The sequence below is a fragment of the Gossypium hirsutum genome, chromosome A11 (genome assembly GCF_007990345.1).
Source record: "Gossypium hirsutum isolate 1008001.06 chromosome A11, Gossypium_hirsutum_v2.1, whole genome shotgun sequence".
NCBI lineage: Eukaryota > Viridiplantae > Streptophyta > Magnoliopsida > Malvales > Malvaceae > Gossypium > Gossypium hirsutum.
The window spans coordinates 11,004,872-11,019,674 of NC_053434.1; the positions used below are offsets into that span (position 1 = coordinate 11,004,872).

Genomic DNA, 14,803 nt, shown 5'->3' on the forward strand with positions numbered 1-14,803 from the left:
TAAATTAAAATATAAAGATTAAATCAAAATATGATGATAGTATAGATTAAGTTGCTCCATTATAGTGCAGCATGAAAAAGGACAACGGAAAAGAGTTAGGCGGGTTTAGACTTCTTGCTTTTCTTTTTGTTTTCTCTCTTGTGATCCACGTCCGTTACATAAATTATTTCAAATTCCTTTTCATCAAATGTGATTACACCTCTTTCGTCAAAAGTTTGAAAATCCTCTTTGTAATGTTAAATAAGCCCTTAAAATCTACCTTTTTTTATTATTATTTACGTTTTTTCAGACTTTTCTTTTTGGTATAATATTATCTAATAATTATGTGTTAGATATCACATTCTTACTTAATCACATTAATTTTTTAAATAAAATTGATATTTTTATTTTTAAAAAAAAGGCAAGTTTGTATGTTCTTATATGAGTTTTTTTTTAATATATCTTTTAATAGAAACTTTTTAATCGTCGGTATTACTAGGATATGTTTTAATTAATCGATCAACTATCATATATTAATTTCTCTAAACACATATTAGAATTTGATAGTCCAAATTTACCGGCATTATTCTTTTATCCTTCAAATCAGAGTCATTGGCGGGACTTCCTTTTAAGATATCCTCAAGCACATCAGTTACAACCTTGCTATCACATTCAATTATTGTTTTATAATAGCTCCTCAGTCGAACTCAAAGTAATAATTGCCCACAATTCAGCGGTAAGCACAGAACTTGTGTTGCTGGTAATCTGCTGGAAAATAATTGCCCGTTCTCATCATCAAATTGCCGAAGGGAATCACAAGAAATAGGAAACAAACCAAGGCTAAAACCAACATGATTTGGTAGCCTAAATCATCATCTCTTTTGAAATGACCATATCTTCTGTGATATCGCTTCATTTTCTATACAATATAGTACTATCCTGGACCACCTTTCTTTTTTCATAAAAAGATTAATAATAAGAAGAAGAAGAAAAATAATAATAATAACGTCGAGTGTTATTCCCTAATGCCTATATTATTACTTTGAAGAACCTCTTCAGAGTGGCTGGTAATCTGCTGGAAAATAATTTTGTTCCTATTCTTCCACAAAAACCAACAAGCGACAGCAAACATTACACCCTAATCTGCTATCCTCGAATTCAAAGTAAGTGAGAAAAATGATATAATTTAGAGCTTAATTTTATAATTAAGGCAATAATTATTCAAAGTAAAATTTAGATGGGATTCCAAATAAAAGAAATTAACTCCTCAATTAGCACTTGCTTGAAGTCAGATCTCTGGACACACCCTTCGTCACACCTTGGATTAAAATTCAGGTGTTAAAAGTTTGTAAATATAGGCATTAGGGAATAACACTCGACGTTATTATTTTTATTTTCTTCTTCTTATTATTATTAATCTTGTTATGAAAAAAGAAAGGTGGTCCAGGATAGTACTATATTGTATAGAAAACGAAGCGATATCCCAGTAGATATGGTCATTTCAAAAGAGAGGATGATTTAGGCTACCAAATCATGTTGATTTTAGCCTTGGTTTGTTTCCTATTTCTTGTGATTCCCTTCGGCAATTTGATGATGAGAATGGTTGTCTTTTTCAGTGGCAAGTCACTACTCCAAGCCATGCCAAGCCAGCAATCTTATATTTTATGCCGTTACACTATTGTTTGGAGACAAGGAATAAAACAATCGGGATACGGTTGATGAAAGTGAAAACCCCAGAAACTTTTGACTAGGTTTGCAACACTTCAGCCCAGGGTTTGATTGAATAACGGTGAATGATACTTTTTTACATGGAAAAAAAGGCTTGCTGGTCAAGGCAAATACTCACCAGTCACCAAAGAGCATATAAATATGCTTTTAAACAGAGAGAGGCTAGCCTTTAACAAAGTTTGGAGTAAGTTGAAACTCCAAATCCCTGAGAGTATTTCATTTCGAACTTTTATCAAGTAAATGTTTCTCAATCTCTCTTTTCATTATTCTGTTCTGTTCTTATCTTTGTCTTTTTCCTTGGTGACTTGGGAGGGTATCTCAAGTTTGGTTTATGCTCAAATGATGCCTTTATAGAAAAAATTTCTTCACTTTCTGTTGCACTGCTGATAAAGCATAACTGCAGCTTTTGCAAATTTGTTTTTTTTTTTTCCTTTAGACGGGTGCTTGGGAGTCATTGTTGCAGAGAAATTTCCTGTTAATAATAGGGGAACAATCTTGCTTAAATTAATTGGCTTAAATTAATTGATTTGTTTGCAGCAGCCACAACATAATAAATCCTATAGATTCTGAAGTTGTTGAGTATCAAAGTAATTGCTTGGGAGCCACTCAATGGCCTCCGAGAATGGTTTTAATGGTGAGAAAGTTACCGACTTGCATGAAGCCGGTACATCGAAAAGCCAGGAAGAGTCACAGAAAGTCCCTGGCGATAATGGAGAAAATCAAGATCCTGAAAGCAGCAAAGGAGATGAGAAAACTAACACGGTTCCATTTTACAAGCTGTTTGCATTTGCTGATTCTACGGATATCTTATTAATGATCGTCGGCACAACCGCTGCAACTGGGAATGGTCTATCTATGCCCCTTATGACAATCCTGTTTGGGAATCTCATTGATTCTTTTGGAACAAACCAGAGTAATGGCAACGTGGTTGAAGCTGTCTCCAAGGTATTTCTGCATGTAGCATGAACATAGCTGGTGTGTCTTTTTACTTTTAGTTTATTGTTTTGTTTAAACGTCTCACATGGGGATTATTAACTGAATTCTTAAAACCATATCTAAGGTTTCTGTGAGATTTGTCTACCTGGCGATGGGGGCTGCGGCGGCTGCGTTTCTCCGTAAGAAAATCTCTAATTTAAATCATATTGCCTGATGTTTAATGTGGCTTCAGACTCATGCTGAAAAGCTTGGATATTGTTATTTTTTTCAGAGGTGAGTTGCTGGATGATCACAGGTGAGAGACAAGCTGCACGAATACGGGGCCTGTACTTGAAAACCATATTGAGGCAAGACGTTGCTTTCTTTGATGTGGAAACAAACACAGGGGAAGTTATTGGAAGAATGTCGGGGGACACAGTTCTCATACAGGACGCCATGGGCGAAAAGGTATACGACTATACTATCCTAGTCTTGACTAGGATGTTTAGAATCTTCGTTGAGTAAGATGTTTTCATTGGAATCATAATACACATGTAACCATGGAATATTCACCTCTTTTTTGCAGGTAGGGAAGTTTTCACAATTGATATCCACGTTCATTGGAGGCTTTGTTATAGCATTTGTCAAAGGATGGCTTCTTACTCTCGTAATGTTATCTGCTATCCCTCTACTTGTAATATCTGGTGGAACCATAGCCGTTATAGTATCCAAGATGGCATCCCGGGGACAAAATGCTTATGCTAAAGCTGCCACTGTAGTTGAACAGACAATTGGTTCGATCCGAACTGTAAGTTCTATATTAAAAATAGTCGCAGCTAAGTTATCAATTTTTGCCCCTATTTTTTGGTGAAAATATATGGCCAATCATTGACTTGATTCCAGGTTGCGTCGTTTACTGGTGAGAAGCAAGCAATAAACAATTACAATAAGTCACTTGTTACTGCTTATAGATCAGGCGTTCATGAAGGCACCGCTGCTGGAGTAGGTATTGGCTTAGTTATGCTAGTTATATTCTGCAGTTATGCTTTGGCTGTCTGGTTTGGTGGGAAGATGATTTTGGAGAAAGGGTACACTGGTGGTGAAGTACTTAATGTGATCATGGCTGTATTGACAGGTTCCATGTGAGTTTAAATTTTGAATTTTGTCCATCTTCTACTTCATTAAGCATGCTTCATAGGCTAAATTCCTTGGTACCTACGGACGTTTCAGGTCTCTGGGGCAAGCATCTCCATGCATGACTGCGTTTGCGGCTGGTCAAGCTGCAGCGTTTAAGATGTTTGAGACCATCAAAAGGAAGCCAGAGATTGATTCCTATGACACGAGTGGAAAAGTGTTGGAGGATATTCGTGGGGATGTAGAACTGAGGGATGTTTATTTCAGTTACCCTGCCAGACCAGAGGAGCAAGTTTTCAGTGGATTCTCTCTTTCTATTCCAAGTGGCACAACAGTAGCTTTGGTTGGACAAAGTGGAAGTGGGAAATCAACTGCAATCAGCCTGATCGAGAGATTTTATGATCCACAAGCCGGTGAGGTTCTTATCGATGGCATTAATCTCAAGGAGTTCCAGCTTAGATGGATAAGGGGAAAGATTGGTCTTGTTAGCCAGGAACCAGTGTTGTTTACGTCAAGCATAAGGGATAATATCGCATATGGTAAAGAAGATGCAACCACGGAAGAGATAAGAGCAGCAGCTGAACTTGCAAATGCTGCTAACTTCATTGATAAACTACCTCAGGTTTTAGTTTATTGTCCGATTAATTTTATTTTATATATCAACTTCAATATATGAATTGCACATTTTAATTTACTTTGAAACTATGGACTCCATGCATAGGGACTAGATACCATGGTTGGAGAGCATGGAACTCAGCTTTCTGGTGGACAAAAGCAGAGAGTGGCAATTGCAAGAGCAATCTTGAAAGACCCACGGATTTTGCTTTTAGACGAAGCTACAAGTGCACTCGACGCAGAATCTGAAAGAGTTGTTCAAGAGGCATTGGACAGGATAATGGGCAATAGGACAACTGTCATTGTTGCTCATCGTTTAAGTACTGTGAGAAATGCAGATTCGATTGCTGTAATTCATAAAGGAAAGATGGTTGAAAAAGGTAGTTATAATCATATATTTCTTGAACTTCATCTTAATTGTAAGTGGAGCTATCTAACAGACGCATGTTATCAAGGGGATACATTTTTATTCCACTAACTAAACCTGTATTTGCCTGCATGTTGGTGTATTTTCAGACATTTTGCGTATTTCCATTGCATATCTTAAATATTAAGGAATATGTTTGTAACACGTTTAACAAATTGCTTGTAGTTCTTATTTCTTTTTTTTGCATTTGCATCAGCAGTGTTATGCTCCACAACAACATACTTTATCACAGTCGATAACATTTCTTCGAATTGACAGGGTCGCATTCAGAACTACTCAAGGATCCTGAGGGAGCTTACTCTCAGCTCATTCGTTTACAAGAAGTAAATAAAGGGTTGGAACAGCTTGCAGATGTATCAGATGTTAATCAAGAATTGTTCAGACAATCGAGCCTAAGAAGGTCATTCAAGCGATCAATCAGCAGGGGATCATCTAGAACTAGCAGCCGCAATTCTTCTTTCTCTCAACCTTTTGGTTTACCTACTGAAATGAATGTCACTGATCCTGCAATGTTAGATACAGAAGACCCTGCTGAACCACCATTGAAACAGGCTAAGGAGGTTTCTATCCTCCGGCTTGCTTACCTCAACAAGCCGGAGATTCCTGTGATCTTAATTGGAACTCTTTTTGCAGCTGCCAACGGTGTGATACTTCCACTTTTCGGTATCCTGATTTCCAATATGATCAAAACATTTTATCAACCTCCTGATGAATTGAAAAAGGATTCAAGATTCTGGGCACTGATATTTTTGTCCCTTGGCCTGGCATCATTTCTGATAAATCCTGCTCGAACATACTTCTTTTCTATCGCCGGATGTAAATTAATCCAACGAATCAGATCAACATGTTTCGAGAAAGTGGTCCGCATGGAAGTTGCTTGGTTCGATGAACCTGATAATTCAAGTGGTTCAATAGGTGCAAGGCTCTCGGCAGACGCAGCCTCGATACGTGCCCTGGTTGGAGATGCACTAGCTCAGTTGGTCTCAAGCTTTGCATCAGCATTGGCTGGTTTAGTTATTGCTTTTGTTGCAAGTTGGCAGATGGCATTTATTATCCTAGTATTAATCCCTCTCATAGGGGTCAATGGATACATTCAAGCAAAATTCATGAAGGGATTCAGTGCAGATGCAAAGGTATGCCTGAATATTGCTTACATAATTGTGAAAAATAAGTAAAAGGGGCATATATTTTTAAGAATATTATTGATTTATACATGTATACATAAATTGTTGCAGATGATGTATGAGGAGGCCAGCCAAGTTGCCAGTGATGCAGTTGGGAGTATAAGAACAGTTGCTTCCTTTTGTGCAGAGGAAAAGGTAATGCAACTCTACAAAAAGAAATGTGAGGGTCCAATGAAAACCGGGATAAGGCAGGGTTTGATTAGCGGATCAGGATTCGGACTTGCGTTCTTCTTTCTGTTTTCTGTTTATGCAACAAGTTTCTATGCAGGAGCTCAACTTGTTGAGCACGGCCAGGCGACATTCACAGATGTTTTTCAAGTGAGTTTGACATCTTTGGATCTTTTTTGTTAAGGCATGCTATTTAATTTTGTATGTCCCTATGATGCTGAAACCAATATTTATTTCGCAGGTTTTCTTAGCTTTAACCATGGCAGCTGTTGGAATTTCTCAATCAAGTTCCTTCGCTCCTGATTCCAACAAAGCCAAGATTGCGGCAGCTTCCATATTTGCAATTATTGATCGCCGGTCTAAAATAGACCCAAGTGATGAGTCTGGGATGACACTAGAAAATGTGAAAGGGAATATGGAGCTTCGTGATGTTAGTTTTAAGTATCCATCAAGGCCAGATATTCAAATCTTCCAAGCCTTAAGCTTGTCTATTCATGCTGGAAAGGTAAACGATCCTTTTGCCATACTGAACTCGCAAACACATCACTTATCAACATATTTGTAGAGACTAAAATCATACACGTATCGATCATTTTGTTTCTTTCAGACAGTTGCCCTGGTTGGAGAAAGTGGGAGTGGGAAATCTACTGTAATCTCATTATTGCAGAGGTTTTATGATCCTGATTCAGGAACTATCACTCTTGATGGAGTCAAAATCCAAACGCTCCAATTGAAATGGCTGAGGCAACAAATGGGGCTTGTCAGCCAAGAACCTGTTTTGTTCAATGATACAATCCGTGCCAACATTGCATATGGAAAGGGAGGAAATGCAACTGAAGCAGAAATTATAACAGCATCAGAGTTGGCCAATGCTCATACGTTCATCAGTGCATTACAACAGGTTACAGATCTTTTTGAAAATAGTCTCCAAATTGGCTCAATAATGCAACCATTACAAAATAGTCTCCAAATATGCTTTGACTAATGACTGGTTACTGATCTTTTCACCTATATAATCCAGGGTTACGATACCGTGGTGGGAGAGCGAGGACTTCAATTGTCAGGTGGACAAAAGCAACGCGTAGCCATTGCACGAGCCATCGTTAAAAGTCCAAAGATACTGCTATTAGATGAGGCTACAAGTGCATTGGATGCAGAATCAGAGAAAGTGGTTCAGGATGCACTAGATAAAGTGATGGTGAACCGCACGACGGTTGTAGTTGCTCATAGGCTATCCACAATCAAGAATGCAGATGTTATAGCTGTGGTTAAAAATGGGGTTATTGTAGAGAAAGGAAAGCATGACACTTTGATAAACATCAAAGATGGTTTCTATGCTTCCTTAGTTGCACTTCACATGACTGCTTCCACTTCGCAGTAGGACTTACAAGTGTTGAGAGTCGAATATTCTACTTAATGTTACCTATGATTGCATTAAGTGATTGAATTCAATTTTAACTCAGCCTCTTAGAATTTGCAAGATAGTTGCTTGATACAATAATTCATGCAGATAATCATATATTAATACCCAGAGGCAAATGCTGTTTTCATGATACGTTTGCTCGTTCCTTTGAATCCTACGGAAGAAAGAGTCAGATTTGATGAGATAAACCATGGGAAAATTAAAGAAACTCTACTGCATGTCTTATAATGATGGATAATGGCCAAAGCAATTTTTTTTAGAATAAAGTAGAGAAGTTTGAAGAAAAATGTTTAGGTTTTTAAAATATCATTATTCCTCGTTATCGTTTTTATTTTGCTCAATCAATTTTAACGGTGTGAATATTTCAAAATATATACGTACCACTTCTTCCTCTCTTTTTTTTTTTTTCAATTTTAATCCATTTTTAGTTACTTTTTTTCATTTTACTTATAAAATTTTTAATTCTTTCATATATTTTTCAAATAATATTTCAACTATAAATATTATTAATTGAGTAAAATTAACATTTTTCTATTACATTCAAATCAAAATGTTACCTTTATACAATTTTATCATTTAATTAATCTACATGTATTAATTATTTACTTTATAATTAAATTAAATCACTATTAATTATAAAAAAATTATTAAAAATTAATACTATGTAGAATAAACGTTTAAATTTAAATCTACATAAAGAAAAAGCCAAACAGTGATAAAATTGAATGCAATTAAAATCAAATTAAATTAATTAAAATTGAATTAGTGATGAAATCGCACATGTGGTAAACTGAAAATGACCAAAAAGAGAGTTAAAACATCACTAGAAAAAGTGGCGGATTTGGGGGCCAAAAAAAAGGTTGAAGCGCAGACACACATTTTTTTTTAATTTTATTTTGTTAATAGTAACTTAATTTGTACTATTACAAATAAGTATAAAATAGTGTTAGCTTTTTTTTTAAATATTTTAATTTATATAAGCTATTTGATTTATTCTTTCATATTTAATTTTAAAATGAAATATTTAAAATTACTTTTAATGACCATATATAGAAACTTATCTTTAAGAATTGAATTAAAGACATACTTAAAACAAATGGTGGCAAACTTTTATGATGGATATTATTTAAAAATATTTTATTTTAAATTTTTTAAATTTATTCTAATATCAATTATCATGAACTTACATATTATTATGTTTTAATTTTATAATCATTTTGTTAATAAATCGTTGCAAAATTAAAAATAATTATGACATAATTAAATAATTAAACATTTATTTTATTTTCACTTTCTCAACCATACTATTTTTATATCAAATTTTAAAAACAATATAATATATTTTAATTAATACACGATAGTAATGAAAATAATTTAAACTATTATATAATAAATAAATTATTTTAAAATAATATATAACTGCTATTGATCTTTTATTTACTTAAAAATATATTTTAAAAATTATTAACTATATTTTTTAAAAGTATTAGGACTTAGGAGTCGTAATAGTACTTATCCGGATATTCCCCCAAAAAATTCGTAGCCAGTTTTCCTGCCCGTGGCTTTTTACTAATTTTCAGGATTTTTTTATTTACAAATAAGGACAAGAAGTGATCGTTAGACCTATGTGGCAATTAGAGAGACAACGTAAAGCCACATGGCAGAAAAGCCTCTAGGAGCTGGCAAAATCCTAGCCGTCAATATTCGGATGATGTCATCGCACCGCTGATATTAAAAAAGAAACGCATGCCAAAGTGCCAGTAAAGCGTGGCAAACCGAATTCCTCACGAGCGCGCCACCGCCAAGCGCAACAATCCTTCCACATCAGCTTTAGATTTAATCGAACCACTAATAGCGTGCCACATGTGCTATTTCCTTCCCTTCCAGGAAACTGAAACCGTTCAAGGCAACGTATATTCAATATATGAATGCATTCTTCTCAATCCATTCTTATATTTTCCAAGCTAAACGGGAATCGAAACCATCTGATTCACGCCATGGAGACCTCTGGCATTGTTTGTAAGACAGTTTCAAGGTTGCCGGCGGCTAGGGTTGATTTTAGCGGACGGTTATCCAGGGAGTTGAATCATGGTGTTGGAGATTCCAGGGTTTCAGTTAGGCCGAGGATTAAATCTTGCAGGAGATTGAGTTGCCAGTTTTCTGATTTAGGGCATGTCCAGTATTATGTGTCACCGAGGGGTGGTGGTGGCGATGCCACGAAGAAAGACAAGGGAAAGAGCTGTGAGATTAAACAAGTCAAGAACAAGCTGAAGCTTCTCAAGCGGTTGTCCAAGGACTTGTCCATGCTTCCTCAGATTGCTAATGGCGAGGATACTAGGATTGGATTGGCCGCTGAAGTTAAGGCCACGATCATTCATGTAAGATATTAATTTTCCGTCTTCTTTTTCTACTTCTGTTTTTTTGTGATTGCTTTGATCTGGTTCGTGCCGTGACAAAATGGTTTAATTGCTCTTTAATTAAACTAAGAAGCTTTCTTTGTATGAGAATTGTGAAAAAAGAAATTTTGAAGTGGGATTTTTGTGATATATTGGATTAAAACCTCATATGTTGTTTTGTTCTTTCAGGAAGCAAGCGGTGTTTTGCAGGCCCAACTGCAAAAGTTGAAATCAGAACAAAAGGAGTTGAAGAGAAAATTGAAAGAGGAACGAGCCAAGCTCAAAGCCACTTTTGGGAAATCAGAATCATCATCTTCCTCTGAATCAAGTGACAGCGAATGTGGGGAGGTAGTTGACATGAAAGCCCTGAGAAACAATGCTTTGAAACCTTCCCTAGAGGCAGAAACACCAATTGGCAATGCTTTGAAACGACCCGAAGAGATAGTTATAGAAGCTCCAACGGTGGCAGAGGAAGCAACATTAGCTAACTCGCTCATGGAACTAGAAAACTCAGATTCAAGCCCCCAAATTCGAATACGAGTTCCTCTTGCTGGATTGGATGGTGAATGTTGCAGTTCAAATGGCTTCAAGGATGGGCAGAGCAACATCCTTGTGGAAGGGACATCAACCAAGCAGATTGAAGTTTGCATGGGTGGCAAGTGCAAGAAGATGGGAGCTGCGGCGTTGTTAGAAGAGTTTGAAAGGAAGTTGGGGGAAGAGGGCACTGTTGTGGCGTGCAAATGCATGGGGAAGTGCAAGACCTCTCCAAATGTAAGGGTCTTGAACTCTCAAACGGAAACTACAACAAGAATCAATGAAGACTCTGTTAGACTTGGGATTAATCCTACATGCACGGGTGTCGGGTTGCAAGACGTTAACCTCATCGTTGCAAATCTTTTGGGCAAGAACATAGATGATGAATGTCTGGTGCTCTCTTCTTGAGACTTCATTTTGTTTCATTCTTCGATTACGATCATGAATTTGTTAATAGTGTGAATAGGGGAAATATAGTGGATGAGCTATTGGCATGGATGAAACTACTTTAAATCTAGGCTCTAGCGATCTAGATGATAATGTAAAATGCTTTTATCTTTCAGTTTTAGAGTAATGTCGAATGCAGCTTGAGGTTTTTAGTTTGTTCTGCAAAATTTGTGCCAAAATTTCATCATTTCCCTTCTTTCCGCTCTCCTCCTCCTCGGTTTTCCAATCGCAGGTTCTAACATAAAATTTGGTAATGCATTACTACCGATGAACAAGCCACTAATCGATTCGCAGTGACTATATAGATAAACATGCAATAATTTCACCAATTTAATGTCAAAAAGGATGTTGGCAGATTTGGGATTTGATTGTGGCTCCAAAGGTTAAGAATTTCGTGTGGAGAGTTTGTCATAATCTTATTCCTGCTAAGAACGTTGTTTCCAACATGATTCGGAACATGATTCGGAATTGTTGGAACACATTTTTTTCTCGATTTGAAGTTTAATTACAAAACAAGCCAAGAAGGCTTGTCTAGTTTTAAGAAATGCTGGGGATGATGTTGCCAACCTTCTCTCTATGTTTGTCTCTATTGATATGAAGGAGCTTGTTTTGTTTGTGCAGTTGGCCTCTATGGAAGGCCAGAAACTGTTCTGTTTTTTAGAACATCCTCAGGAGGCTTTTTGAGTTATGTGAACAGGGATCTCTCTGCCTCTTACTGGGGCAGGAAGTGACTGCAAAGATTCACTAAATTGGCAAAATTCTCCTTCGCCTTTGATTGAAGCTTAATTGTGATGCATAATTTGATATTGCGGTGATTTGCTTAATTGTGATGCATAATTTGATATTGCGGTGATTTGCAGGGACTATAATAGTGATAACGCTCGTACACCTCTGCTGAAACCATGGTGATAACACCCGTACACCTCTGCTGTAACCATTGCAATTCGTCAACTCTGCCCCTTAGCAAGTCAAAGAGGTTGGTCTCATGTTTTTGTGAAGTCTTGATTGACTGCAGCTTATTCAAAAATTAAAGAAGTCAGTTTCTTGTAAAGATTGGAAAATATTGCGATCCTATTGTAATATTGTGTTTTCTTGGTTAGCTGGTATGGCAGGGTAGCGCCCACACCTTCTGACTTGCTCATTCTTTTGTCTAATGTAATCTGAGGCTTCATGCCGTTTTCATGAATGAAAAATGACAATGCTGTTGGAGGATAACGCATGAAGATGTCTTGATAAATGCTAAAGACGCTTGCTTTATGGAATTCATATCAGACAAGGATATACCGATTACACATACATATAAATTCAAAATATTGCGATACAATTAATGAACAACATATTTCAGCTGAAAGCAGGTTTAACTGCTAAAAAATGCTGGATTCATTCATACATTTATTATTGCCGAACTACAAGGGATTGATACAAAGCCCTAGGCACCTGTCAGACTACATTGGCAAAAAGTTATTCCAAAACGCTTTCGCGGTTCCAAGAGGCACACATAATAGCTACTTCTTCTACCTTCTCTTTCCCAATCATTTTTGGTTCTTTAAAAACTGTGTGATGTCGCAAGCATCAGAAAACTGGCAAAGCACGTACGTTATTCCATGGAAAGCAGCTCCAACCTTTATGACTCCCTGACAAGCGCAAATAGAAGAAATCAAGGTACATAATCTTCTGGATTAGAATAAATTTCATACAAATTGAGAAGGCACATTAAGTTATATCTAGCATGAAATCAACTGTCCCAAGCCCCCTTTTTGCCTCTCCTTTCCACCTCCTGTGAATATAGGTTCCCTGGATTATTAATGCATCAGTATGAGCAGTACACTACTAAGTTTTTAGAAATGTCATTCAGACATATATACTCTCTGGTTACTAATATTAACCTAATTCCAGTCTTCCATTAGTATTGTGATATAAACAAAAAAGAAAGCAGAGAAAAGATCCAAGAGGAATAGGCAGGTTAAGACATTTCACATGCAATTTCATCATGGTGCAATTAAATCAGAATCAGAATACTTCCACAGGCATAGAGATATTGAAGAAATATTGGTTTTTCCTAGTAATAGATTTAGGAGCATAAGACTTTCTACAGGAACACAATTAATAATAACAAGAAACACTAACTCGGTCTTAGGTTTCAACATTATATATGTTCTCATTAAAGATAAAGAGCAACGATGATTAGCTTTAAGCAGGCAAGTAACACTTCTTAACAGAAAATGCCACAAAAGCAATCCAACATTGAGCAAATTAAGTCAAAGAAATTACCTCTTCATTCCTTAAAAAGCATTTTGCAAGTCTTCCCATCCTCGACTAACTGATTAATAGCATCCCTTAACTTCTCATAATCCTCCAATGTATTATAAACTTGATGAGAAATTCGCACATATCCCGTAATAAATCCATCCTTATCTCTTACACCCTCTTCCCCATCCTTTGGAACCTGATGAAAGATTGGAACTTCAACCTCATAACAATCCCGCAAATGTGACCTCAACTTCAAAGCATCCTTCTCACTATTAAGGCACAACCTCGACGGCAAACCAACCATAATCATTGCAGCAGACATCTCCGGGGGAGACCCTAAATTTGTCCCCCATGATTCCGCCAACATCTTCCCCATCTTCACCACTTGATCATGGTTCCTCTTCATTATCCCCTCAATCCCTCCTTCGAACCTGTTAACAAACTCCAAAACTGCAGGAACAACTAACTGAGAACTATAATCCCTAGTCCCAGTCCAGGCGCTTTCGATAGGCAACCCATTTCCATACTCATGTGAAACAACAGGGTGATGCAAATCAGATGATGTAGTCGATTTATTACAGTATAAAAATGCTACAGAAGGCGGGCAAAAGAACCATTTATGTAAATTGCTAACATAAAAATCAGCTCCAACTTCTTTAACATCCACTTTCACACTCCCAATAGCGTGAGCCGCGTCTACGAACACCTGCTCTATTCCTTCCGCTCTACAAATCCTAACTAACTCTTTTACCGGAATAACAACCGATGGCATTGATGTAATATGATCGATAATCGCTAACCTTATCCTTCTACCGTTGGATTTTCCTTCGTCGATCGATTTTTTGAGTTCGGATATGATTTCTACCTCTGAATTTACCGGGAATGGTAGCCGTACCTCAATGACGGAGCCGCCGGCCCGGGTGACGTACGCTTGGATTGATTTTTTGACGGCTTCATACGCGCAGTGGAGCATCAAAACAGTGTCATTTTTCTGGAACTTCCCTTCGGCGAAACTGCGGCCGATCCGTTGGAGCACGATGGCCGCAGCGGTTGTGGCGTTATCGACGAGGGAGACCTCGTCGACGTGGTCAGCGTTGATGAGGTCCTTTATAATTTTCCGCGAAGCCGTTATTCCGTCACGAAGGGAATTAAAGTAAAAGGCATCAGGTTGACGGAGGAACTGTAGCTGCCAATGGCGTTGGGCAGCAAGAACCGAACCGGGACAGCTACCGAAACTCCCGTTGTTGATGCGTGCGACACGTTGGTGGTGGTGAGAGAATTCGTCTCGGATATCCGACTCGGTAATGAACTGAGATGAAATTTTGGGTTTCTTGGAGCTGCGGTGAGTCGACTCACCGTTTCTAGGGTCATCGTGCTGCATCGGCGGAGATAAGGAGCAAATCGAAAATTAGGGTTTTGTCGTGAAAATGGGCATGATTTTAAGAACTGGACAGTCGACAGCTACCAAACAGTGGTAGTGCCCTTTTCTTGGTTTTATTTGGTATTTTTTTTCCAATAAAAGGTTACCGTATTCGTTTCCAGGGCAAGACTGGGACCGATGATAATCGAATAGATAACGATGATGCAAGCAATACGTCTTCGT

At 37.4% G+C, this 14,803-nt stretch overlaps 3 protein-coding genes across 6 annotated transcripts; 2 read left to right on the plus strand and 1 right to left on the minus strand.

Annotated features, from left to right (window-relative positions):
* The first annotated feature begins 1,564 nt into the window (after window positions 1–1,564).
* Window positions 1,565–7,676, plus strand: LOC107923573 (ABC transporter B family member 21). Of its 2 annotated transcripts, XM_041081040.1 has the most exons (13): window positions 1,565–1,943; window positions 2,245–2,652; window positions 2,768–2,822; window positions 2,915–3,090; window positions 3,209–3,430; window positions 3,526–3,764; window positions 3,853–4,378; window positions 4,478–4,751; window positions 5,057–5,931; window positions 6,034–6,300; window positions 6,392–6,655; window positions 6,758–7,051; window positions 7,172–7,676. In XM_041081040.1, exons 2-13 carry the CDS (start codon window positions 2,317–2,319, stop codon window positions 7,529–7,531), a joined length of 3,888 nt encoding a protein of 1,295 aa, XP_040936974.1. In that variant the 5' UTR covers window positions 1,565–1,943; window positions 2,245–2,316; the 3' UTR covers window positions 7,532–7,676. The 2 variants fall into 2 exon arrangements, with proteins under 2 accessions (XP_040936974.1, XP_040936975.1); XM_041081041.1 differs by lacking the exon at window positions 1,565–1,943 and having other exon boundaries at window positions 2,004–2,652.
* Window positions 7,677–9,340: 1,664 nt separating this feature from the next.
* Window positions 9,341–12,165, plus strand: LOC107923625 (diacylglycerol O-acyltransferase 3). Of its 2 annotated transcripts, XR_005904837.1 has the most exons (4): window positions 9,464–9,951; window positions 10,159–10,891; window positions 11,811–11,926; window positions 12,051–12,165. XR_005904837.1 is itself a non-coding variant. In XM_041081042.1 (3 exons), exons 1-3 carry the CDS (start codon window positions 9,502–9,504, stop codon window positions 11,846–11,848), a joined length of 1,221 nt encoding a protein of 406 aa, XP_040936976.1. In that variant the 5' UTR covers window positions 9,341–9,501; the 3' UTR covers window positions 11,849–12,165. The 2 variants fall into 2 exon arrangements, 1 of the variants encoding a protein (XP_040936976.1); XM_041081042.1 differs by having other exon boundaries at window positions 9,341–9,951; window positions 11,811–12,165.
* Window positions 12,166–12,218: 53 nt separating this feature from the next.
* Window positions 12,219–14,781, minus strand: LOC107923624 (L-cysteine desulfhydrase). 2 transcript variants are annotated; one of them, XR_001691583.2, is made up of 3 exons: window positions 13,222–14,763; window positions 12,663–12,744; window positions 12,219–12,584 (listed from the first exon to the last, which is right to left on the minus strand). XR_001691583.2 is itself a non-coding variant. In XM_016853812.2 (2 exons), the coding sequence occupies exon 1, from the start codon at window positions 14,579–14,581 to the stop codon at window positions 13,226–13,228; it is 1,356 nt and encodes a 451-aa protein (XP_016709301.1). In that variant the 5' UTR covers window positions 14,582–14,781; the 3' UTR covers window positions 12,219–12,584; window positions 13,222–13,225. The 2 variants fall into 2 exon arrangements, 1 of the variants encoding a protein (XP_016709301.1); XM_016853812.2 differs by lacking the exon at window positions 12,663–12,744 and having other exon boundaries at window positions 13,222–14,781.
* Between the last annotated feature and the right edge of the window lie 22 nt (window positions 14,782–14,803).

What these genes read in the sequence shown, in the direction of transcription:
- LOC107923624 (XM_016853812.2), bottom strand. Translation starts at nt 14,581, where the DNA reads ATGCAGCACGATGACCCTAGAAACGGTGAGTCGACTCACCGCAGCTCC.
- LOC107923625 (XM_041081042.1), top strand. Translation starts at nt 9,502, where the DNA reads ATGCATTCTTCTCAATCCATTCTTATATTTTCCAAGCTAAACGGGAAT. An exon ending in TTAAGGCCACGATCATTCAT is followed by an intron (nt 9,952 to 10,158) that starts GTAAGATATTAA and finishes TTGTTCTTTCAG; the next exon opens with GAAGCAAGCGGTGTTTTGCA. An exon ending in CAAGAACATAGATGATGAAT is followed by an intron (nt 10,892 to 11,810) that starts GTCTGGTGCTCT and finishes GGTGATTTGCAG; the next exon opens with GGACTATAATAGTGATAACG.
- LOC107923573 (XM_041081040.1), top strand. Translation starts at nt 2,317, where the DNA reads ATGGCCTCCGAGAATGGTTTTAATGGTGAGAAAGTTACCGACTTGCAT. An exon ending in GATTCAGTGCAGATGCAAAG is followed by an intron (nt 5,932 to 6,033) that starts GTATGCCTGAAT and finishes AAATTGTTGCAG; the next exon opens with ATGATGTATGAGGAGGCCAG. An exon ending in TGTCTATTCATGCTGGAAAG is followed by an intron (nt 6,656 to 6,757) that starts GTAAACGATCCT and finishes TGTTTCTTTCAG; the next exon opens with ACAGTTGCCCTGGTTGGAGA.